Below are 25,711 nucleotides of genomic sequence, written 5' to 3' on the forward strand. Positions count from 1 at the left end.
AAAAGTTAGTTGCTATAAAATTGCTCAAAAAGTGCTACTATTTACAACTCTTTACCTAATACTACTTCTTACAACTATGTGTTATTCTTTTTTTTTGGGAAATAAAAGTAAACAAACGCTTGAAATTTTTACACAAATTTAAGTTTCTTCAAAAAATATGAACAGTTTAAATATACCTACAGACTTTGGACCAGATTCGGGAGGACGTGTTAAAGGCCTTACTATAGTTAAGCCAATTGTTTATGGTAATATTGCCCGGTCGTTTGGTAAAAAACGTGAAGAAGATGGACATACACATCAATGGAAAGTGTATGTTAAACCGTATCACAATGAAGACATGTCGGTTTATGTTAAAAAGGTTCACTTTAAATTGCACGAAAGTTATGCCAATCCCAATCGTATTGTTACAAAACCACCCTACGAAATAACCGAAACAGGATGGGGTGAATTTGAGGTGGTCATTAAGATATATTTTCACGATCCCACCGAGAGGCCTGTCACCTGTTATCACATATTGAAATTGTTTCAGTCTCCTATAGTCGATGGCGAATTGTCTGCCAACACCACAATGGACCCCAAAAAAGGTTTGGTTTCAGAATCATATGAGGAAATTGTTTTCCAAGAGCCCACACAACTAATGCAACATTTTCTAATGAATGTACAACCCCTGACAAATGGCGCCTATACCCACGATACAGACTGTAAGTTCAATAGCAGGTTTCTTAAATTAAATTACATTTTTTCTATTCTTTTTCCTAGTTGAGGCGAAAAAACAGAAAACTTTAGAAAACATTCTGGATGTTAAGCACAAAGTTAAAGGAGAAATAAACACCTTAAAGGACAAACTGAAATTAGCCCGAGAAACTATAGCGAAATTTAAAGCAGAATTGGCCAAAATACAAAAACCTCCAAATACTTAATGTTAGATATAAAAAAGAAATATATTTGAAAATAATATACACTAAAACATAGTTTTCATTTAGATTCTTTAACTTATAAATAACTGCCAACATTTTAGGCATGACTGTCCATAAATTGCAAATCCGAAAGCAATAATAGGGTATTAGGTAGAGGACGCGGCTGCGGTGATAAAACGGTTATTGCCTGTCGTTCCATATCAACTCCCGTACTACAATGCAAAAAGTGTATTTTAAAAGATTTTAAAACAATATGCCTACAAAAAACAATGATTTGCAGTAACTTACACACACACAAATCCTGCAACATTTGTACCAATTACATCCTCTTCGGTACTCTCAACAAAACTAACCGCTAATATATGATGTAAAAGAGAATGTGATGGAGTTACAGCCACCAGTTTTGTTTTATTATCTTCTGCCTTAAAAAGGAAAAGAAATTTGTTTACATATATATAATGGGTTAGAAAAATCTTTGCATATTGCAGTACCTTCATGCCTATGGGCATACAAGAATCCGGTAGAGGTGGTGCTCCTATTTTATATAGTTTTAAATCTGCAAACTTTACTTCTATCGAAAAGGGATAAAAGGGCGTTGTTGAACCATAGAAATATTCCTTAATACGTTGATCTCTACATTCGGCACGTAGTTCTTTACTACGCTCTACCACACCGCCACTTTTGGGCAGTAAAACAACCTTAACAAACGAAGGCATATCACGCAACAATTCATTGTAAAGACGTTCTTGATCCAAAACAAATATGGCATTCACTTCGAAAGCCTGTGCTGTATGCACTAAATTTGCATAACCATCTCCCTTAACCCAACCGCAGGTGTTTATAATAATACCCGAATGTTTGGCTACAAAATAAAAAAACATTTGAAATTTGCTTTATAAACAGCGGTAAAAATAACTTACTTCTTTTATTTACATTTAACGATTCCAATGTAACATCTGCCATTTTGCTTATAACCGCCTTATAGAGTGTGCTATTTCCGGAAGGAGTCTTATAACCAAAATGATATATTAAAGGAGCCGTTTGCGATAAACCTTCTTCAATACTAGCGGGCCTTTCTATTAATATAGCACCTATGGTACCGGGTATAGCTAGAGCTCCTTGGCCCACATCCGTATCCACATAAAGTGGTCTTCTACCCAGACGCACAGCATAATTTAATAATATACGACATAAAGTACTCTTACCCACATCCATGGGGCCAACTACCATGGCCACCGGACCGCGTTCATCTTTTTCTTCGGCCTGCTCACGCAATTGCTCCAAAGCCGAATGACAATTCAAGTACTGTACCATGGGTGTCTCTTTGGATATATAGCTAACATCTGTTTTACCCGTTAAATGTAAAACACAGCCATGATAAGTGAATATGGCTACTTTAGCTCCCACCGCAAAATCATATTTTTTCTTCTTTACCAGTTCCGTACCGAACATTTCAGCGAATCCTGAAATAAGCTGTAAACCTAAAATAGTTTTCATGCTTTACAATAAATCAGCTTGTTTGCATACTTACCGTCACTTGCACTTTAGCATGTTTATCTTCGATTTCAAAACGCAATTCGGAATCAGCCTCCAATGTATATTCTTTATAGTTCTTATTTTCCTCAGTCATGTTTATTTTTCATAAGAAATAATAAAATAATTTTTACTGGTACAATTTTCCGCAAAAATGCGCTCAAATAAAGAAAAAAAATCAAAACAAACAACAAAAAACAGCTGTCACGTTGCACTAACAGTGATGTTAACGCCAAGTTTTCCATAAAATTATTTTGACACAGAAAATACATATATTTTTGCGGGATGACAACCAATTGAAACCATCGCAAGAAGTCTAATAATGACGGCGTACATTTTTCATAGTCTGCACAGAATTCTTGTATACACCGAAACGAAATTTTCATATACAATTTTGCAAAATATTTATTTTGTTTTTCATACCAACAACAATTAATAAAAATTATTTTAAATAGTAAATATATTAATTGTTTGTGTTTAAAAAGCGTAAAATCTTTTAATTGAATAAGAAATAATGGATTTAAAAAATATTTAAAGAAAACGAATAGAGAAAAACTTTTTTCACACAGTGCGAGAGTACAGAGAAAGGAAGAAGCAGAATAAGAAAAAAATATTTTTTTTTAGTTTAATATCCAGCAGCAGTCGTGTGGAGTAAAAAAATAAGTAAATGTAATAAAGGAATTTGTATTTTAGGAAAACGTAAAACGTTCTTCATTTTGTTGGTGTAAACAGACATAATATTGGCAAATATTGAAGAAGTGCCAGAGGAAGGCAGTAGCGGCGTCATGTGGGACTCATCAATGTTCCTCAGCACTTTGACGCCTAAGTTCTATGTGGCTTTGACGGGAACATCTAGCTTAATATCGGGACTTATATTGATATTCGAGTGGTGGTATTTTCGTAAATACGGTACTTCATTTATAGGTGAGTGTGTTAATTGGACTGAGAAAAGCAAATCAATATTGTTGACAAAACATCTGTTTTACAATTGGTTGTATTGCAGAACAAGTTTCCATCAATCACATAAGTCCTTGGATAAACGGTAGTGATTCGTCCAGTGATTCCACAAACAACGGCAGTGGCAGCAGCTCTAGCAGTGGCTCAACAAACGGCAATAACGGGACTACTGGCGTCGGTGGTGTCACTTCAGCAAATGGTCAACAAATGCCCGAATGCAAAGTATGGCGTAATCCTTTAAATCTTTTTCGTGGTGCCGAGTATCAACGTTTCTTTTGGGCGACCAGTAAAGAACCCTTAACCTACTATGACATGAATCTTTCGGCCCAAGATCATCAGACATTTTTTACATGCGAGGGTGATGCACGAAAAGAGGAATATGAAATTATGCAAACAGCCTGGCGTGAAAGAAATCCAGTGCAACGTATTAAATCGGCACACAATGCAATTGAAATAAATCCAGAATGTGCCCCAGCCTATATATTGCTGGCGGAAGAGGAAGCAACTACCATACTGGAGGCTGAACGTATATTGCGCACAGCTTTAAAGGTGGCCGAGCAGAATTATCGCAAATCACAACTCACGCAACATCAAGGACCCATAGCCGAGGGACTGCATCGTCGAGACACAAATGTTCTCATTTATATACGGCGACGTCTGGCGATGTGTGCTCGTAAATTGGGTAAGTTAAAAGAGGCTGCGAAAATGTTTCGCGACCTTACAAAGGAAATTCCCTCAATAATGAATGTTTTAAACATTCATGAGAATCTCATTGAAACATTATTGGAGATGCAGGCGTATGCTGATTGCCAAGCAGTATTAGCTAAGTACGATGACATCTCTTTGCCAAAATCGGCTACTATATGTTATACAGCAGCATTGCTGAAGGCCAGAGCGGTGGCAGATAAGTTTTCACCAGATATCGCCTCCAAGAGAGGCCTGAGCCCGGCCGAAATGTGTGCTGTTGAAGCTATACATCGAGCCGTTGAGTTTAATCCTCATGTGCCGAAGTATTTACTTGAAACCAAACCATTAATCCTGCCACCCGAACATATATTAAAGAGAGGCGATTCCGAGGCTCTGGCATATGCATTCTTCCATTTGAAACACTGGAAGAACATAGACGGTGCTTTAAATCTGCTGCATTGTACTTGGGAGGGAACATTTCGCATGTTACCGTATCCTTTAGAGCGCGGTCATCTCTTCTATCCATATCCCACATGTACAGAGTGTGCTGATCGTGAGTTGTTACCAGCCTTTCATGAAGTATCCGTTTACCCCAAGAAAGAACTACCGTTCTTTATACTTTTTACAGCAGGCTTGTGTTCTTTTACCGCCCTGCTGGCTTTGTTGACACATCAGTATCCCGAACCCATGGGTTTGTTGGCACAAACAGTACTTACCTGGATATCGTATCCATTTCAATTGCTCAAAGAACGCATTGAAGCATTTTGGCCTTGTAATCTATTGCAACATTTGTCAAGAGTTTAAACATTCTCAACAATACAACTCCAACAACACCACCACCACCACCGTCGGCGGCGATGATGACGATATAACACACGTTTATACTCTCTCGCACAATTATTATTATAATTATAATTATCGATGATAACAATTTTATAACTTTTGGTTATTTTTTCAGCCATTTATTATTACGTTATATACTACATACAGGTAAACACATACATATGTACTACATTGTTTGTTAGGCTTTCCGTTATTCCTTCTTTTTTTTCTTGTTTTTTTATATATATTTTACTCTAATTTAATGAAATATTTTCCTAATTTCTGAACATCTCGTTCGGTTAATAATTTATTTATTTACACTCAACTAATTTTATTTTTCTTACGTTTATATGAAGAATAAAAACAAAATATTTTATTTAATTTCTTTTGTTGGTTTTAATGAAATTGAATATTAACGAAAAAACAAAAAACAAGTTTTCATTATTAATATTAATTTTAAAAGAAAATTGAATAAATATTGTATTAAACAAAAAGAAAAACACATATTCCCAAAATAAAAGTAAATCTTAGTATTACTTCAGCAAAAATCAGCAAGTACTTATTGTTTTATTAAAAAAATGTTTTTTTACAATTAAATTTATTTTGAACCAATTTTTGTAAAATTAAAAATTTGAATTTCATGAAAAAAATTAAACTTTTAATGAAGATTTAAATTTTTAATTAAAAATTTAACTTTTGGTGAAATTTTGAATTTTTGAAATGTGTTTTTAGTGTTATAAGTGAATTTTGACCTTCAAGTCATTTTCTGAAGAGGAGTTTATATGGCGGCTAAGATCAAATTAGGCCCGATCATAACAAAAATCGGTAGTGTCATTTAAAGTTCTATAAAAATAAGTTTTGTCTACTTTTGTTGACATAATAGATCATTTAAAAAATTAATTACATGTCAAAAGGCCCTATTCAGGGAATCCTGTAATAGACTGGCCCAAAGTCTTCGTCTTTGGCCCAAAAAAGCGTGTGTGCTAAATTTCATCCAATTATCTTACCTTGCACACAAGGTTTACATAGAGAACAAGCCAGACGGGCGGACGGACATAGCTAGTGGTGAATGGTATAATGATTACAGGCATGGAAAATTGATATTTAGATAATGTACTAACTTCAAACAGAAAGTGTACCATTAAGTTTTAGACTATGTAGACTATAAACTGATCGGTTGTCAGGCCTAATCTAACGTATGATTGCATTGTCTGGTGGGAGACCTTGAGAAAGGACAGTTATAGAAGGATAATAAATAAAGCTCAAAGGTGTGTCTCTATTGGCATTACTATCATCTATACCTGTCACCCATAGAACATTTTGTAGCGGACGTGTCGGCTAGGAATCGGCTAAGATTCTAAGAACCTTTGTTAGTCAAACCTTCGCTTTACGGTTATGCGAAAATTCTGTGCGAAGTAGGTCTATTTGATCAGGAAATTACGACTCTAGACTTTGGGGAAATACATCTAATGGAATTTCCAACTATAGATGATTGGCTTGTATTCGATAGACTATTTGGTGGGTGTGCATTCCTCACTGACGGGTTCAAGATGGATACAGGCACGAGTGCCGGTGTTTATATTACTGATATCAATATAAAACATTCCTTCAAACTCCCTAACGAATGTAGTGTCTTCGAAGCAGTGATCTGGAAAGTGACGGAACTGATTAAGAATCATATCGTAGTTTGTAGAAATGCCCTTAGGGACATTATTAAGCTGTTTGTCGTTAGATTGTGTTGGGTGCCGGGGGCCACTGTAATGTGCATGGTGCAGTCTGATATTTGAAAGAATCAGTGACATCATAAACCAGTCCTAGAATAGTGGATTGCATTGCAACCCAAATACTTATAGGACTGGATAGACGCAGTTTGAGAATTCTGATAGAGATGCTAACGGGACACAGCTCAGTTAAGGCCTTTGTCAGTAAGTGGGACAGCAATACTCCGGTTTATTGTTGGCTAAGCGAGGATGAGCAAAAAGTGGAGTCGAACGAGCGTCTTGAACCTCGCAGTTTACTAGGTTTTGTCAAGGCCGTTAGTCTCTTCTTCGACTGGACTTTATAAGAGGACAAAGTTCATCTCTCTTATCGCTTTATTCTTTGGGGTACTGACTTGTTAATTGTACTGACTTGAATGTTTCACATTCTTGCTTTATTCTTTTACTTGCAGTGTTTTTACTAGATTAGAGTAGATTGTAGACTATACTATAGACAAGACTTTTATAGACTATTCCGTAGACTAGGCTGTAGACTATACTATAGACTAGACTATAGAATAGACTATAGACTAAACTATGGACTAGACTATAGACTAGACTATAAGCTAGACTATAGACTATAATATAGACTAGACTATAGACTAGACTATAGACTAGACTATATACAAGACCATAGACTATACAATAGATTAGACTGCACTAGATACTCTACTACAGAATAGACTATACTATACTCTACTACAGAATAGACTATAGATTAGACTGCACTATATGCTAGGCTATATACTAGGTTATATTCTAGACATGACTATAGACTAGACTATAGATTTAGCTATAAAATAGACTACAGATTTGGCTATAGACTAGACTATTGACTTAGCTATAGAATAAACTATAGATTAGACAATAGGCAGTACTATTGACTGACTATAGACCAGATTATAGAGTATACTATAGACCTGACTCTAGACTAAACTATTACTAAAAACTGCCTACTAACCCATAAATGTATAAGCTAGAACAAGTACCAAATGAGTCATAGGATACCGTGGTATTTTTCTCTATAAATAATTACTGAAAAAATACTAAAGTTATGCATTCTCCATGCCTGCTCTGCAGCAACTTTATGAGGTGTTCGTTGTCACTGTCGTAAATCATTTATTACCAACTGGAAAACTGTTTACTTACATTTGTTATCATCTAACAGCAAATTATAGAAGTTTACAACTAGCGTAGATTCAAAAAAATGTCTATATTCATTTATTTAACCATCTATCTGTGGGCAAATTTTTAGTTATCATTAATCTTGGAGCTGAAACGTTAGTATATGTGAATTTAAAATACTAAATTTGTTCGTATTTATTAACGTATTTGTGTCCCCTTTTAGAGATTTTTAATGCACTTCCTCAATAATGCAGAGAACAAGTGTAAACTCTAGCTCAACAAGCGATATTGAGGAAAAATTGTTCAAAGAAAAACTACCAAATCTAAACTCGACCTTAAAATTTGCTGCCAAGGAATGCTGTTCAATATCGAAAAAAATTCCCATTATATCTTGGTTGCCCAAATATGAAAAGAGTTTTCTATTAGCAGATTTTATAGCCGGTTTTACGGTGGGTCTAACTATGATACCCCAAGGCATTGCCTATGGTGTAGTGGCTGGTCTGGAACCACAATATGGTTTGTATTCGGCGTTTATGGGTTCATTTATGTATATAATATTTGGTTCCTGCAAAGATGTTACTATAGCCACCACTGCAATTATGGCATTAATGGTCCATCCCTATGCGGTCTTAAGTCCTGAATATACTGCTATGATTGCTTTTTTCACTGGATGTATTGTTTTAGCATTAGGTCTCTTAAATCTGGGGGTGCTAGTAAGATTTATATCAATACCTGTTATTATAGGTTTTACCACAGCGGCTGCCATAACGATAGCTAGTGCTCAAATTAATAATATTTTCGGTATAAAAGCTCCTTCAAATGATTTGATACCGGCTTGGCAGCATTTCTTTACACACCTTAATGATATCGGTTGGAATGATGCAATATTGGGTTTAGTTACTTTGGCCTTATTGTTGGTTATGAAGAAAGTCAAGGATATACCATATGGTAATCGCACCTTTTGGAAATATGTTTCATTGTCACGCAATGCAATGGCGGTTATAGTTGGTACCTTTTTGGCTTATATCTTAAGTCGTAAGGGAACTCAACCTTTTAAGGTAACGGGTAATATAACTGCCGGTTTACCGCCATTTAAAGTGCCGCTAACAGGTACTACTATTAATGGAACCGAAGTAACCTTAAAGGAAATGATGAATACGGTGGGTGCTTCATTTGCTGCCATACCTTTGGTGGCCATTTTAGAGGTGGTAGCTATAGCTAAAGCATTTTCCAAGGGAAAAATCGTTAATGCTTCACAGGAAATGATTGCTTTGGGTATGTGTAATATAATGGGTAGTTTTGTATCGTCTATGCCAGTTACCGGCTCATTTACACGCACAGCCGTTAATAATGCCAGTGGTGTAAAGACAACTTTGGGCGGTTTGGTAACTGGAAGTTTGGTATTAATGGCTTTAGCCTTTCTAACCCAAACATTCTATTATATACCTAAAGCTACTCTGTCGGCCATTATAATTGCTGCCATGCTGTCACTGGTGGATGTGGAGAAAATTCATGATACTTGGAGATCAAAAAAGAAAGATTTCTTACCATTTCTAATAACTCTGTTTGTTTGCCTATTTTGGAGTTTGGAATATGGTATTTTATGTGGTATTATCGCCAATCTTTTCTACATTCTATACAGTAGTGCTAGGCCCCAACTAAGGCTATGTATTTATAAGTTACTGGACTATGAATTTGCTATGGTTGATGTTAAACAAACGCTGGACTATGCCTCAGCCGAATATCTAAATGAAAAGTTGTTAAATTTTATTAATTTACACCAGACACATAATATACATTTGATCGTAATCAATGGTCGGGAAATTAATAGTATAGATTATACAGTAGCTGCAAATTTGGTGTCTTTAAGAGAAGATTTACAAGTATTAAACTGTGATATGATCTGTTGGAATTGGAATATATCATCGGCTGGTGTAGTTTGTCGTTTAAATAATAAAATGCGTAATATGTTTAAATTTCACAAATCATTAGAGGAAACTATTGAAGAATATCGAAAAAAACCATTGCACAATTGGCTCTGAGGCAACATTGTATTCGGTGACATACATAAGTTCTCTTGCACTAATGTGAAAATATAAGAACACGATCTCTTAAGGAAGCGAGAAAACAAAAATCTTACACTTTTTTTAAACATTATTTTGCATTTTCGAAATGTTTATAATGGCACCGATCTTTGTATTAATATTCCATATATCCATTAATATTATTCTTTAAACATTTTCAACGTTGATATTATTTTTAATAAAAAGTTAAATTTAAAAAAAATATACACGTATGGGAAATTCTCTTTTTAATTTAGATTTTGAGGTTAAAAAAATTATGAAATTTAATAGCACATCAACAATATTTTGTAGGAGCATTGTCTAACACCGTAGACCCGATCCACACTAGGAAACTTTTGTTGAGAAACTTTTTCTTAATTCTCTTTTAAAGTTTCTTTAGACCTGGTTCACACTGGGAAAAATGTTTCCTAGTGTGAACCAGGTCTCAATGTTCACACATAGAAACTTTTGTTTCAGAAACTACGTATTAATTGCATTGATTTGTTGTTGTACGAATGAGAAGAATAACAAAACAAGTTTCCGAGTACGAAAAACTCTGTACCGCGAGAGAGATGAATGATATTCTTTCTCTCTCACGCAAAATCAAAAGTTTCCCAAAAAAAAGTTTCCTAGTGTGGACCGGCAGTTAGAAGTACAATTATCTTCTCGTGAATAATTTTTAACAAAAGCCGCCAAAGTTATAGTGGTTTAAAGTTAACAGTTATAAAAAATCCCAAAATTAAGTTTTTGCCTGAAACTCAAAAACGCAGTTTCTTTAAAACGGCTTATCGATTTTCGTATTAGCATCATTGTCAGTTACCGGTTGATGTATAATGTCCACAATTTAAATTAGACGTGGTTCACACTAGGAAACTTTTTTGGGAAACGTTTGCTCCTATCGATAATAGCCCTTACCAGTGGATTTTTGGCAACCTCACTGAAAGGCCTATTAACGATGACAGTTGACGCCTTTTTGGGACGTTTAGTCGTCGGATGAATACTCGACAAAGAAGGGGACTCTTCCTCGGATCTCTACTTAGTCACTTCTGCGTTGGCTAGAGGATCTGAGTCCTTTTGTATCGCCAGGATATTTTTGGCCCATTCAAGAGACGATTTTTCGTAACTGGACAAAGCATTGTTGGGTTTGGCGCCATTGTTGGTGTGCAAAAACCCTACGTGAAGGATTTTTGTGCCGTTTGGGATCTGCTGATGGTACGCTGGAGGAGTCCGACATCGAGTTCGTCGACTTTTCCAGTGTAGGAGGAGGAATCCGACATCAGGGTCGACGATTCCTCTTTTGCACAAGGGAGACACGTTTTTCATCCGAAGGCAGGGAAGTGGCTGACTTTTGATCAGCTAGGGCTGGTCTCGCGGCTGCGGTGGTACTTGCCACGACAGACAGAGGTAACTAGCCGCTAGGAACCCTACCCACAACTAAAGGTTTGGTGGGAGGGATAGGTTTACAAGCAGCCAGCCAGCAGTTGCTCTAGATGCTTGCGAATTAGGTGTCGCCGCTGTGGGAATAGGGTCTACGTATCCCGAACCGGATACGAGGGGCATTCTTCTTTCTTTGACATCATGGGACACAAAACTACCGTCCCTCTGGGATCAATCCGAACAATATGGGAAACAGACGTCTGCCAGGTGGGAGGGCTAGTTCTTAGTATCGTGCTCCTCCTATGACCCATCTGACAAGGTTGACCCCTTGAGCCAGCCAGCTTGGGCAGAGCTGACTCCAACAGCATGGCCCATGGTATTCGTTGCACTTAAGCCTTCACATCGCGATAAGATGACTACCCTTCGTGAAGGGTAGTCTTAAATTTGGCAGTCTGGAATACACTTGATGACACTGCAATGCTATGTTGGAATATTTAAAATTAAGTTCGAAAATTCAAAATAATGTTCGAAAAAATTTTAAAGCTTTTAAAATAATCTCAAAATTGGGGACATTCACAAAAATATAATTTTAGTTCTTTTCGAGGCCAATTTGTATGTATATATGTATATATCGTTAAAAACGTTCAAAATTTTTATAATTTTTAATTTAATTTTATTGCTTATAAATACATTAATATGTGATTTAAATATCAATTGTCATGATAAAAATTTGAGTCAAATTATTGTGTGTTAGTAAAAGCTTTTAAGGCACTTTTGTGTGTATATATGTATATAGGTTCCCAAGGCATCTTTAGTGTAAAAGTATATCTAATATATATTTATAATTGACATATATAAAACATACCCTGACAAACTGGACATTTCTTTGACAATCCATGGGGATTATTTGGATTTAATGATAGATAAAATTTCTTAATAGACATTATAATTTCATGACCTTTTTTTGATATGTATTCATAGCTTAAATCACTATAATTCTTTGTAACATGTATTAATATACGATATAAAACCGATTCTGTGGGTATAAATAAACTCAAAACTCTTTCAATCTCAATTAGGAAATTTTCTATAAATGTTTTAGCCAATTCCATTAAATATCTCAATACATTCTCTTGCAAATGATTGGCCATCGTTAAAATAACATCTTGAAATTTATAACCATCGGCAATGTTATCCAAAAACATTTTGCCATACAGCTCTAGCATTATGACAATACCATTTGGTAAGCCAACTGCAAGATTAGGCAAAATAGCTATAGCATTTTGTGAGCGTTTAGGGGGATTTAAGGGATCTTGATTCATGTCAATGTTTTGTTCAACATTTCCGGTGGAATACAATAATCTGGCCATTTTGGGGGTTTGTGTTGTATAGGTATCGGAATTGTGTGTAGAGGGTATGGGTTGTGAAACTTGTTCCAATATATTAGGACCCTTTTGATGTTGTACACTTTGTCTTAGCACAGACGTTTCGACGGGTAATTCATTATTCAAAACCACCCCCTTGCCAGATTCAGCAAAAGCCGGTCGTATACTTTTCTTATTCAATTGTTTGTTAATTTTAAATAAATCATTTAAATATTGCCGATCGGGAATCTCATTAACACCACGTATAATATCCATTTTACCCTGAGTATTGCCACGTATGCGTACAGTTTCTTTTGACATTTTATCAAATATTTTTCTGTAAGCAAAAAAAAAAAAAAAGGATTTTTATGGGAAATATATATCGATGTGCTATTATACTTAACGTACCTTTGACGATTACTTAAAGTTTCACGATAGGTTTGTATAGATTTGACACGAGCATCATTGGCGATTTGTGAAGCTAGTTGAAAGTTATAGAGTGAATGTGTAAATAGCACCAAAGATGCTGATAACTGTAGAACATCTAGCGAGGAAATTTTTTCATCATCATTATATTTCTTTATGAAAAAATATAAATATTAATTCGCTGCATATTTATATACAAAATATAATTAAAATTACTTACAAATATTAGATCTAAAACACCATTTGCAACACCACTACCGGAAAGAACAATTGATGTTATATTAATGCCATTAACAAAAACTTCTATACCCTATTTAAACAAATAAAACAAAACTTAAATTTAATACTAATTATTTCAAATGAAAATTAAAACTGCTTACCGCAGTAGCTTTACCAGCTGCCGCCATTGATGTCATAGCGGCCGTGGCACCAGCAGCAGCCACGCCTATCGCACCACCCACCATACCCAGATAACTGCCTCTAGCTTGGCTATCTTTTAAACTTATAGACTGTTCATGCTTCGCACGATCAGACAAATGTAAAGCTGAAGTTACGGATGTAAATGCGCCAACGCCTAAACCAATTAAACCAGCTACAGCTACAACAGGAGCTGCTATGGGCATAGCTAAAGCAGCTAAAGGCACACAAGCTGCCCCAATGCCCGCTACCGCTGAACCAGTTTGTGCTGCATTCATAAATTTAGCACCTGCTGTCCCACTGGGTGTACAATAGATGTCTAATATAACATCATTATTTTTATCAAAGTTATAAATACCATGGCGTGGTGCAATCATTGTACCAGCCGGCAAAACATTTTCATTTACAAAAGATTTCCAATTCTGATAAACTCTACCGGTTTCGTCTACATAAATCATACAGCATTTGCTACTATCGGAGTTGTCTTGTTAAAAAAGAACCAACAACAAAACAAATTACATATTTTAGTTTTTTTTTTTTAATTTTCAATAACCTACTATCGCATTTTTTACAGCGAAATACTGGATGACATGAAAACTCAGTGGATTCGGGAGCAGTGTTGAAATCTTCATCTTTTGTTACCATTACATAAAATATATAAGAAACCGATGAGCGATTTGTGTATTTCCCTAAAAAAAAACAAAAGCAGCCACTTTCCTTTGTTATATCCGGATATAATGGAAACAAAATTAAAAACTTACTTTGAGCCCAGACGTTTTCGAAAATAACATTTCTTAGATTTTCAATTGTCTTTTGTCCTTTTTCTTGATCTGGTATTAATTGTTTTATTTTTTCCTTCATAACATTGGCATCATTGGATCCTAGTCTAAAGTTAAGTATACAGGTAATGTAAATATTTAATATAGTCCATTGCCTACACAATTGTTTAGTTTATTATCAGTCTATTGTCAAGTATATAGTTTAGTTTATAGTATCAAGCTTATAACCTAGTCTGTAGTTTAGTGTAGTTTCTAGTACATAGTTTAGTTTATTGTCTAGTTCATAGTCTTGTCTTCACTATACATTTGTCTATAGTATAGTCGAATCAATTGTATACAATAGTCTATAGTTTAGTCTATATTTATTATATGTTATCTATTATCTAGTCATTAGTACTATGTTCTAAAAATTATCGAAACACAATATTTTATCACATTAACACAATGAAATCAGTTTTTATGAAGTGAGTAATCAAAATTATTTGCAATAATATATATATTACATATATAAAAGAGTAGCGTTACTGACTGACTGATTCATCATCACACAGCCCAAACGGCTGAACCTAAAATCATGAAATCATTTTGACAGTAGATGTGTTTTTGGTTATGTAGATCCACTAAGGAGGGATTTTTGGAAATTTGCACATTTACGGTTAAAAAGGGGAAAAACGGGTAAAACAGGTTTTCTAAAATATCTTACATAATATTAGTGATACAAGAAACATTTTAAATGCACCTGTATCTACTCTAAAAATGAGCAGATGTATTGCTGGTACTTTTTTGAAATTCGTACTTTTAAGGGGTAAAAATGTGTAACAAAGGTGATTGATGGTACCTTTTTCAGCCCATTATAACTTTCAAACTAATTAACATAATCACATTTTTCTAAATATTTTGGATACATCTCTAAAAATTATGAGACACCTGTTTCGTACTTTTTTTTAAATTCAATCCTTTTTGGGTGTAAAAGGCACAAAACTGTATTTATGGTACTTTTTTTTAGCACAATAAGAACACTTTTTCAGTTTATTGAATTATTCATATTAAATTACGGACTAACTCTGTAATATTTATTGTAATAAAATTTTTGCTATTTCACTGGATAAAAAAAAGTACCAAAAAGGGGAAATTTAATTTTATTCAAACTCATTGAGCCAACTTTTATAGAATTTCAAAAAGTAGTTTATTTACTCACACAAAATAAGCTTTTGGTATATTATTTTGGAATTCGAGTACTAAGGCCTATATAGGACCATATTCGAGTAAATTGTTTGGTACCTTTTTTTAAAGCACAATTTTTCTGGAATAAATGAATGCAGATTTGAATCGTTTGAGTTTTACCTGTGATATATATGTAGATTTAAATACGGAACATTTTGTAAATGTATACTTCTAAGCGAAAAGGGGAAACATTGTACTCTTTTCCACTTAGGTAAACATTATTCCACTTTTGGTACTTTTTCTTCCTTCAAATGATACTCTATGTATGTTCTTTATTATGAACTGAAAACACATGATTATTAAACATACACGGTCCTCATTGAATAAGATCATTTAAAAGATAACTTTTTAGTACTTTTTATCTCATAAATTGAACTTTTTAAATTTTCTAAAATATTCAACCTATGAACATTAATTTTAACATACATGGTCTTGACTGAATAATATTCTGGAAGTGGGAATTATTTGGTACTTTTCTATTATTCAAATGGATTCTTTATAATGGTTAACCGGAACACACGGTCCTTATTAAATGAGAATTTATTGAAAGAGATCTTTGTACTTTTTCGTTTTTCCGATGGAACTTTTTGATATTTTTACGATATTGAACATAGTTAGGGTAGCGAAGCACCCAGGGTATGCTAGTCTATAATTACATACATACATAGGTACAAACATATGTATGTACATTAGGAAGGCCCTTTTGTATAGAAAAAATAATGGTTCGATTATGTAGCTCAGTTGTCATTTACTGAAAACATTGTCTGTTTATTACAAAAATATTGTTACACAATTGATTGATATTATATTATCTCAATAAAATTTCAAATTAAAAATTTTCAATTAAGAATAAACTAAAATTTCTTTTTTGGTAGAACATCATCTACATCTATAATGGGCCATCCTAATATTAATAAACCTATGTAAGTATGTATGACGTGAACGTATTTTTTGCGTTGTTTTTAATTTACTAATCATTAGAAAACAATTAATACAAGTGTAATAAATAGCAAACAAAACTTACAGATCCCATATGATTTTATCTTGGAAACCGCAATTATGCGCCAACTCCTGCTGTGCTTCTTTTATTGTTTTTTTACGTGAATTTAGTGCCGGAGGTTCTTGTGCTGCAATTTCAATTTCAGGCTCCTCCACAATATTTTCCTCGATATTACCCATAACATTCTCTTCAGATGGTGGTGGTCGAGAAATTCCACTCAATAACTCTTCCAATTGGACAACATTTAAAGTATCAATTGTAACCATTTCAACTATATCGACTTGCTTACAACCCAATGATGCAATCAAGGCATTTTCCATTTCCGCACGACTGCCTTCCAGAGATAGCTGATGTTCCAACATTAATTCTTTGAGTTGTTGCAAGGAAAGCGCTGAAACATCCATAGATTTAACAATGGGAATCTCATCACTTCCAATGTCTTCACGCAATTGCTGTTGTAACTGTTCCTTTGACATCATACTGTTGTCTACTGTACCGATCGATTGCGATTCGATTCAATTTATAAATGATTTTCTTTCACGTGGCAAAGGTGGGGGAACCCCCAAAATTAGAAATGAACAAATTAACAGAATGGAAGGAATGTAAATTGATGATTGTTAATGTTATGTTATAATGAACTTATTGGTTACTGGTTGATCAGTGTCGATTCAAAATTAATGACGCCGTCGAAGTTGCGGTAGGCGGCGTCATACCCGTTGACACAGATAAACTTTTTTTGGAATCGTTAATAATTTGTACAAATTTGGTGAAATATCGACCAATTGATTATTAAAAAATGAGTTTAGCTGAGAAATATTGTCATTTTTATAGTTATTTATATAATCAATATTTATATTTCTTATAAAAATGACTAAAATTTAATAAGCAAATAATTAAAATATTTATTATTTTTGGAATAAATGTAATGTAAATGAAATTCATAATATTGCAAGTGGCAACAATGAATTATGCATTCGATTGATCGCACACCATCATCACTCTATTTCCCATTAGGGTAGGGTTCTATAAATCGACTTTCGAATAATCGAACAATCGGCTTTTTGTCGAAAAAAGTCGAAGTCGACTATTTTGTTCCAAAAAAGTCGATAGCTCGACTATAGTCTGTGAAAAAAGTCGAAAAAGGTCGATAAGTCGAAAAGTCGAAAAATCGAAAATTGTAGAAACAAGTCAAAAATAGTCGAAAATTTAAAAAAAAATGGAAAAAGTCAAAACTCTAAAATAGTAGGAAAAACTCGAAAAAATTAAAAAAATAGTCGAAAATAGTCAAAAAGTCGAAGAAATCGAAAAAGTCGGAAAAAGTCGAAAAGTTGTAAAAAGTCGAAAAGTATTTCCCTTTCTTCTTTACCCCTTTTGCCCACAAACTCTTGTCGCACGTTGGAGACCCCTCAGCGAAAAGTGTTCTTATTCAACTCATTCCAATGCAATTAACACAAATTTCTATGTGTGGACATAAAAGAAACTTCAAAAGAGAATTATGAAAAAGGTTTTTCAACAAAAGTTTCCTAGTGTAGACTAGTTCTAACATGTTGTTGTTACAGAACTGCCACCACCTTGTATGAATTCGCCTTGGTTACGGTCATTCATTTTTTGTATTAAGTAAAATAGAAAAACAAGTTCATTCATTCATTTAAAATTTTATGAATTGTTGTGTTGACACTTTTGTATGAGCAACCAAAAAAAAAAAATAAAGGAAAAATAATAAATACTGAAAAATAAATGAAAAAACTATTAAAATAATAAAAATATATTAAACAATACTTCAAAAAATAACAAAGTGTAAGTATTTAAAATAAATAACAAAGAAATTTACAACAAACGTAAACAAATTAAAATTTCCCATACGAATTAGACGCCACACCCTAAATTAAGCCAAGCTTTATACATCATAGGGGAGTGTCCATCGTGAAAATGTGTTAATTTTCAAAAATAAAATTCAAAATTTTAAATAAAAATAAAACTAAATAGAAATAATTTTTTTAAATTTTCTTTTTTTCCACAGAGATTTCATCCAGGTTTTATGGAAAATATATCTAAATGCGTGCTTTTGTTATGGTGAAACGTGTGTCGTCACAAATTCATGTTCATGTCAGTTTCTTAATGCTTGTTGTTTAGCATTATATTGTAGGAAGAAAAGTTTGAGAGTTTAAAGAGTAAAAGAAATTCACAAGTTTTTCCAACTATTTACACACAGTGTCTTGGAAAAATCTCTTTATATTAGTCTTTCGCTAACAAGACTATGTCAACACTCGAAGAACGTACAGCCTACAAAGATAATCCCTTCTTTACTGGTCATATTTATGGTAATTTTTCACCATTTTATGTGACCATAGCTGTATGTACCGTCGTTCTCGGTTCAATAATAATTTTAAATATAATCTTTGGTTGCTGTTCGAAACATCGTCAGTATTGGCAGGATAGACATACCGGCAATCGTTGGCTCGTATCCATTTGGTCAGCAACTCCACATAATCAACCACCATTGGATTTTACTGAACTAAAAGACGCTAAATATTTTCAAAGTTTACAGGTAATTATTTTTTTTTTGTTTTTGTGAAAAGAAATTAGAAAAATTTAAATAGAAACAAGTAATATTTCTATATTCGAGTGTGCCGAATCTTATATACCCTTCACCAAGTATGTTTTAGAAAACAGTTTTTATTTATTTTGTATCTCTGCATACATGTCACACATAACATACACACAAACAAATATAAACTGTAGCAGAAAGAAATATTAACTGTTGTTCTGTAATACCACCGTCAAACTGTATTGCCACCTTCAAACAAATATGAGCTGTATTACCAACATATTACTGCTTTATCTCCTTGTTCTTGTTATACCCTTCACCTTCGTGAGAACAGAACAGCATCCAAACATACAAAAACAAATACACAGCCAAGTAAAACCAAATGCATCTCCACACGCACATGTACATCTTTATTCAATTCACACACAGTGTTGTTGTTGCTTTTTTAACAAAGCATGAAAAAATGTGGCTTTTTTGATGAAATTTTCAGAGGTTGTCTCGGATTTTTGCTCATATCTCCGTTATTTACCGATCGATTTTGCTGACTTTAAATAGCGATCTTCTCGAAAGCATATCTAACTGAATTATTGAAGATTCGGATCTCGCGGATATCTGGGGACCTCTAAAAACTGATTTCAACAGACAGACAGACGGACATGGCTTAATCGACTCCGCTATCTATAAGAATCCAGAATATATATACTTTATAGGGTCGGAAAATGATATTATAGAAATTACAAACGGAATGACAAACATATATATACCCTTCTCACGAAGGTGAAGGATATAAAAAAAAACATATTCTATCAATTCAAAATCACTCTATGATTCATTTAAACTATGTCCGTCTATTTTGTGTTCATATAAATCTTGTGCTCACGATACAGGTTGCATTTTTTAAATAAAATTTAATTAAATTCTGGTAATAAATTGTTTATATACTATATATATGTAAATAATTGACACTAATTAAATATTTTGACATTAAGATATTAATACACATAATTAACATACTCACTACTTGTGTAGGGTATCATGGTCATGGTCTCGTTCATGTCTGACTATATATTCCTCCTTTTTTATTGATTTTATTACTTTTTTTGCCACAGCCTGCTCCACGTCTTTTTAGCGAAGATATTGAAGCCCAAATAGAAGACGTGCCCATACATCATCAGTATCAACAAAGACCTACACGCCCCGAAGGCAGAGGTTTACATCAGCAAAGACAGCGTGAAGAATACGTTGAATTACATACCAAACGAGAAAGCGATATTTAAATTTATTTATCATTTTATTTTTTTTGTTTATTTGAAAATGGCTTTTATTATTTTATATCCAGCTGTAGCTGCTTTAGCTTTATTCATTGTGGGTGTAATTATAATAATGTTACGTTTTGGACCACGACTCTGTGGCCTAAGACATCATGCCTTGCCCGACAGTGAAGAGTATCGTGAGCGTGCTTACGATCATGAAATCAGTTATGCTTGAGATATATTTAATGTACAAGTTTTATTTAAATTTTAAACTACATATAACAATATTACTTTTATCCCTCCATTTTGTTTTAATGTTTTTTTTAAGTGCCTTTTTTAAGTAAATTATCCCTATAAGCAGCTTTGTTAGAATTTAAGTGGAATAAGAGTGAAACTGTTGTAATTAAGTACTGATCTGTTTCTATTTAAATGCTTATCAGTTTTTAAATCAAAATTTTGAATTTGAATTTTTCGTTTCAGAATCTCATAAACGTTATTTGTTAATACTTTTTTCACTCAATTTTAAATACAATTTTCTTTCAATTTTCTTACAACAGATTGATTTCCTTAAATTTTAATTATTTAAATGGCATCAGCTTATTTGGGATTATTTATCTTAATTTAATAAACATTATTTATAATTGTAGCATTTATATAAAAAAAGAAATACATTCCGTCCAGTTTAAATTAAACAAAAAAAATTTAAAACTTCACAAATTATAGTATTAAGCCTCACATATCACATTGTTTTACGTATATTTACAAATTTACTAAAATATTTTTATATGTATGCCCTCTTTGTGGTATATATTTTTATTAAATATATTTTTTATATATTTTACGAATAAAAAATAAAAAAAGTACTAAATATAATATTACGATTAAATATTTTTATTATTTTTTTTCTATAGCCATTCGAATGTAATTTGTTTCTCTAGGTTAAGTAAAATTTTAGCAAAAACGTGATAATGGATTGTACTTACACAGGACCGCATACACGAGGGGCGTAATAATACAAATTATTCATGTTCAGACCTAGTTAATTCTAGTTCAGTTCTAATTCAGGTCTAGTTTAATTCTAGTTCATTTCTAGTTTAGTTCTAGTTCTGATCTAGTTCAGTTCTAGTTCAATTCTAATTTATTTTTAGTTCAGTTCTAATTCGAGTTCAATTCTAGTTTAGTTCTAGTTCAGTTCCAGTTCGGTTCTAGTACAGTTCTAGTTCAGTTCCAGTTCCAGTTCAGTTCGAGTTCAGTTCTAATTCAGTTCTTGTTCAGTTCTAGTTCAGTTCTAGTTCAGTTCTAGTTCAGTTCTAGTTCAGTTCAAGTTCAGTTCTAGTTTAGTTCTAATTCAGTTCTAGTTCAATTCTAGTTCTGGAAACTAGAACTTAGTTCTAGTTCATTTCTAGTTCAGTTCTAGTTGAGTTCTAATTCAGTTCTAGTTGAGTTCTAATTCAGTTGTAATTCAGTTGTAATTCAGTTCTAGTTTAGTTGTAGTTCAGTTCTATTTCAGTTCTAGTTCCGTTTTAGTTCAGTTCTAGTTCTGTTCTAGTTCAGTTCTAGTACAGTTTAATTCTAGTATAGTTCTAGTTCAGTTCTAATTCAGTTCTAGTTTAGTTCTAGTTCATTTCTAGTTTAGTTTAAGTTCAGTTCTAGTTGAATTCTAGTTCAGTTCTAATTCAGTTGTAATTCAGTTCTGTTCTTGTTTAGTTCTAGTTCTGTTCTAATTCAGTTCTAGTTCAGTTCTAGTTCGGTTCTTGTTCAGTTCTAGTTCTAGTTCAGTTCTCGTTCAGTTCTAGTTCAGTTCTAGTTCAGTTCTAATTCAGTTGTAATTAAGTTCTGTTCTTGTTTAGTTCTAGTTCTGTTCTAATTCAGTTCTAGTTCGGTTCTTGTTCAGTTCTAGATCAGTTCTCGTTCAAGTCTAGTTTAGTTCTAGTTCAGTTCAGTTTTTAGTTCAGTTCTAGTTCAGTTAAGTTCTAGTTCAGTTCTGGTGCTAGTCATACTCGTCCAAAAATTTTCAACCCAGCGACGGCTGTATTAATTGAAATTTTTTCTCCAAGAAAGAACTATCGGACACAGTCGAACTGTTACAACAACAACAAACTGTAAGTTGAGTTTACCGGCATATTCAGTCAGTAGTTTTCAAGAAAGAAAACAAAGAAAATAAATTAATTTGAAATTTTCTTCTAATCTAGGTCCAACTATATGTGGTCAGGGTCCTCAAGACAATCCACCATATTTCCTACTTTACTCTTGCCAAAGGTTTTATAGACGCATCCAATTGATGTAGGACCATTTTTTAGGCTCGGACATTAATGTAGAACCCCCCCAATTAGATTATTTTATAGGTTTATCTGTTACAACAAAAACAGTTGTAATTCAGGTCTGAGTTGGGGAACAATTCTCGCGTCATCGTTTTTATATCTTAAACACGATCAGGCTTTTGCATGTTGCCGAGCTTTCAACAGAGTTATTTCTCATTAAAATAGTGCAATTTAACTGTTAACTGTTCGTTATGCGTTGTCTTCATTAAACGCGTGCATTCGTTTTACCTCGTGAGTGAGGTTATGTTTTTAACTGGTGGAGACCATTAAAATACTCACGATGTGACCTAGTGCGGACCATTTAAACTTAAATGGTGGTGACCATTAAAATTGTATAACTTATTTCTGGTGGTGACCAAATGATACTTTTAATATAATTAAGTTCAGTGCTCCATTCTATTAAACTACAAATTACATCCTAAGAATGACTTTTAGATGTAGTGAATTTGGAATGAAATAAAAATAACATCACTTCTATGATAAAAGCCTGTGTTAAAATCATAACTTCTTTAGGGTAATGAGATTGTAGATGAATTGGCCCGACAGGGCTCGGATCTGGAGCTCGATAGAAGGGTCAGTTCGGTAAAACCTGTTATGCGTTGTCTTCATTAAACGCGTGCATTCGTTTTACACAGTGAGTGAGGTTATGTTTTTAACTGGTGGAGACCATAAAATACTCACAATGTGACTTGGTGCGGACCATTTAAACTTAATTGGTGGTGACCATTAAAACTGTATAACTTATTTCTGGTGGTGACCAAATGATACTTTTAATATAATTAAGTTCAGTGCTCCATTCTATTAAACTACAAATTACATCCTAAGAATGACTTTTAGATGTAGTGAATTTGGAGTGAAATAAAAATAACATCACTACTATGATAAAAGCCTGTGTTAAAATCATAAATTCATTGGGTCTTTTTCAGTATTTCCATGGAGTAAATTTTACTTACTTTTCGCTTCTTTGGAAGTTGTTTTTTTTTTTTTGCTGGGAATACAACGACATCCTTATTAAAAACAAAACACAAAAAAATGTTAAAAACTAAGTTAAAACCCAGTTTTTATGTTTAATAAAATACACATACTTTCTGTTAAGTTTTATTTAATATTTTATTTAATTTATTTTTCTTTTCTTTTTAATAATAATTATTATTTATACTGGCTTTTAGTTTAGGTTGTCGATAAGTTTATTAAGCAGTTTATTTATTTTTTGCATATTAAATTCATAAATTGTGATTGCTTTTAGTATTTGTGGTGTTTTTAGGTATTTTATTTTAATTAGTTTGTTTAACTAGCTTTTAATATAATAATTATTATGTTTTTTTTACTTTGTCATATTAATTATATATTTTACTTAAATTATTTAACTAAATGTATATAAAAAAGTTTCAAAATTAACATGCAGTAATAACATCTTTTTTTTAATATAAAACAAAATTATAAATTCTTTTTATTTTTGTTAAATATTTTAGAAAAAAAGTTTTCAACTGTTGTAAGGTTTTATTTAAAACTTTTAATTATTTTTTTTATTATTATAAATAATTTCATTTTATTATTTTGGGGTAAATTTTCAATTGCTAAATAGTTTTGTTTTGATTTTTTTATAGCTTTTAACTTTTTTTTCGTTTTTTAAAGTTAATTTAATGTTTATAAATTATTATATAAATGCAAGTTTAACTTGTTTTAAATATATATTTTTAACTTTTTATAAATCATTTAATAGAATTTTTTTTATAAATAAATTAAATTTAAATTTTATTAAAGAAAATATTAATTAATTTTATTTTTTAATAATTGTTTTGTTTTTTGCAAATAAAAGGCACTTTTAAAGTATTTTTTCTTTTTTTAAATTTAATTTTTTTAAACAATTAAATGTCAAAGCTGGGGTTAAACTGTTTTGTGGCTAATTATTCTTCTTTTTTTTGTATAAAATTTGCTTTAAAAAATTTGTTGTCATTTAGTGTAAATTTCATTAATTATTGTATAAATTTTTCATCTAACAGACTTTTTAAAGGTTTTCTAAAAAAGGATTTCTTTTATTATTATTTTATTATATTACTAATTGTTTAATTTTGTTTTTTTTTTGTATAAGTATTGTATATATAGTTATTAATTATCTATAGCTAATTAAAAAAGGTGATCATGCAAATAGTATTTTGTAAACCATAAGGATTATAACTTCACTTTTATTCAATTTAAACAAATATTTTGTTTGTTTTCTATTATGAGAAGTTTTTAAGGATTAATTTTTGTCACTTTCAAGTTTAGTTTAATTTTGTTTATATGCTTATATAATGTATAATATTAGACTAACTAGAAAAGCTTATTGGTTTTATATTTTATATGTATATATATATTTTGTATAATAAAAAAACATTGTATCAAATTTTTTATATTAAAAAGAAAACGGTTTCAACTACATTTCTTTTCTAATTAATATAAACGTCTCTCACAAAAATTTATAAATGATTTTTGCCTTCTCTTGTCTCCGAATTGTTCGTCTACTATATTCGTCTGATTAAATTTTCAAAAAAAAAAAAAAAAAAAAAAAAAAAAAATTATTCTTGCTTAGAGACGTCTAGACGTCTGAGTTATACACTTTCTGAATATATCAAAGTAAATTTATCATTTTGAATATGTCTGTGTGTGTTTTTTTTAAATGCTGTAGTTTAAGTCCTATTTTTTAGAATTTACATTTACTTTTATTTGACTTTTTTGGAATTGTTAAAAAAATGCTTTAAATTTTTTAGTTTTTTTTTTTCAAATTATAATATACATTAATATTCTCTTACTTTAATAACAATGAATTTTTAAAACAGAAACTATACTTTTTTAAAGGACTGAATCCAAATCCGAATCATCTCATTAGGTTTTCTAGATATCTCGTCAGATATCCTTTTCTAAAGTACAGAAACTGAATCAGAAATCATATGAATCAGAAATCAAATCAAGTTTGATAAAAAGGTAAAATCCGACACGCTATAAAAAAGCGAAGATATCTTTATTTGCAAAATTTTGTATACTTCCAGATGAAGTTTAATCTGTCGACTTTTTCGAGATATCTTAATCTATGAATTTGAACAGCCATGCATGGAAAATTCAACTCTTTAGTACTTTTTATATTGAAATATATAACGGTAC

At 32.2% G+C, this 25,711-nt stretch overlaps 7 protein-coding genes across 8 annotated transcripts; 5 read left to right on the forward strand and 2 right to left on the reverse strand.

The window, feature by feature from the left end:
- Window positions 1-75: 75 nt before the first annotated feature.
- LOC111681097 (YEATS domain-containing protein 4) lies at window positions 76-965 on the forward strand. Its single transcript, XM_023442821.2, has 2 exons — window positions 76-701; window positions 760-965. Exons 1-2 carry the CDS (start codon window positions 158-160, stop codon window positions 918-920), a joined length of 705 nt encoding a protein of 234 aa, XP_023298589.1. The 5' UTR covers window positions 76-157; the 3' UTR covers window positions 921-965.
- Window positions 917-2,692, reverse strand: LOC111681096 (protein CLP1 homolog). The gene is made up of 5 exons (XM_023442820.2): window positions 2,449-2,692; window positions 1,838-2,390; window positions 1,409-1,779; window positions 1,206-1,339; window positions 917-1,129 (listed from the first exon to the last, which is right to left on the reverse strand). Exons 1-5 carry the CDS (start codon window positions 2,545-2,547, stop codon window positions 1,015-1,017), a joined length of 1,272 nt encoding a protein of 423 aa, XP_023298588.2. The 5' UTR covers window positions 2,548-2,692; the 3' UTR covers window positions 917-1,014.
- A 120-nt stretch (window positions 2,693-2,812) lies between these two features.
- LOC111681095 (protein ST7 homolog) lies at window positions 2,813-5,297 on the forward strand. Of its 2 annotated transcripts, XM_046953058.1 has the most exons (3): window positions 2,920-3,113; window positions 3,183-3,374; window positions 3,454-5,297. In XM_046953058.1, exons 2-3 carry the CDS (start codon window positions 3,236-3,238, stop codon window positions 4,896-4,898), a joined length of 1,584 nt encoding a protein of 527 aa, XP_046809014.1. In that variant the 5' UTR covers window positions 2,920-3,113; window positions 3,183-3,235; the 3' UTR covers window positions 4,899-5,297. The 2 variants fall into 2 exon arrangements, with proteins under 2 accessions (XP_023298587.1, XP_046809014.1); XM_023442819.2 differs by having other exon boundaries at window positions 2,813-3,374.
- Window positions 5,298-8,024: 2,727 nt separating this feature from the next.
- LOC111681100 (sodium-independent sulfate anion transporter-like) lies at window positions 8,025-10,073 on the forward strand. Its single transcript, XM_046951116.1, has one exon. The coding sequence runs from the start codon at window positions 8,047-8,049 to the stop codon at window positions 9,838-9,840; it is 1,794 nt and encodes a 597-aa protein (XP_046807072.1). The 5' UTR covers window positions 8,025-8,046; the 3' UTR covers window positions 9,841-10,073.
- Window positions 10,074-12,015: 1,942 nt separating this feature from the next.
- Window positions 12,016-17,085, reverse strand: LOC111681138. The gene is made up of 7 exons (XM_023442863.2): window positions 16,473-17,085; window positions 14,207-14,331; window positions 14,003-14,134; window positions 13,409-13,929; window positions 13,249-13,338; window positions 13,011-13,180; window positions 12,016-12,939 (listed from the first exon to the last, which is right to left on the reverse strand). The coding sequence occupies exons 1-7, from the start codon at window positions 16,925-16,927 to the stop codon at window positions 12,078-12,080; spliced, it is 2,355 nt and encodes a 784-aa protein (XP_023298631.2). The 5' UTR covers window positions 16,928-17,085; the 3' UTR covers window positions 12,016-12,077.
- Window positions 17,086-18,086: 1,001 nt separating this feature from the next.
- Window positions 18,087-20,510, forward strand: LOC111681139. The gene is made up of 3 exons (XM_023442864.2): window positions 18,087-18,245; window positions 18,469-18,996; window positions 20,106-20,510. Exons 2-3 carry the CDS (start codon window positions 18,706-18,708, stop codon window positions 20,271-20,273), a joined length of 459 nt encoding a protein of 152 aa, XP_023298632.1. The 5' UTR covers window positions 18,087-18,245; window positions 18,469-18,705; the 3' UTR covers window positions 20,274-20,510.
- LOC111681140 lies at window positions 20,311-21,127 on the forward strand. Its single transcript, XM_023442865.2, has one exon. It carries the CDS (start codon window positions 20,311-20,313, stop codon window positions 20,482-20,484), a length of 174 nt encoding a protein of 57 aa, XP_023298633.1. The 3' UTR covers window positions 20,485-21,127.
- Window positions 21,128-25,711: the final 4,584 nt, after the last annotated feature.

Source organism: Lucilia cuprina, chromosome 5, assembly GCF_022045245.1.
Source record: "Lucilia cuprina isolate Lc7/37 chromosome 5, ASM2204524v1, whole genome shotgun sequence".
NCBI lineage: Eukaryota > Metazoa > Arthropoda > Insecta > Diptera > Calliphoridae > Lucilia > Lucilia cuprina.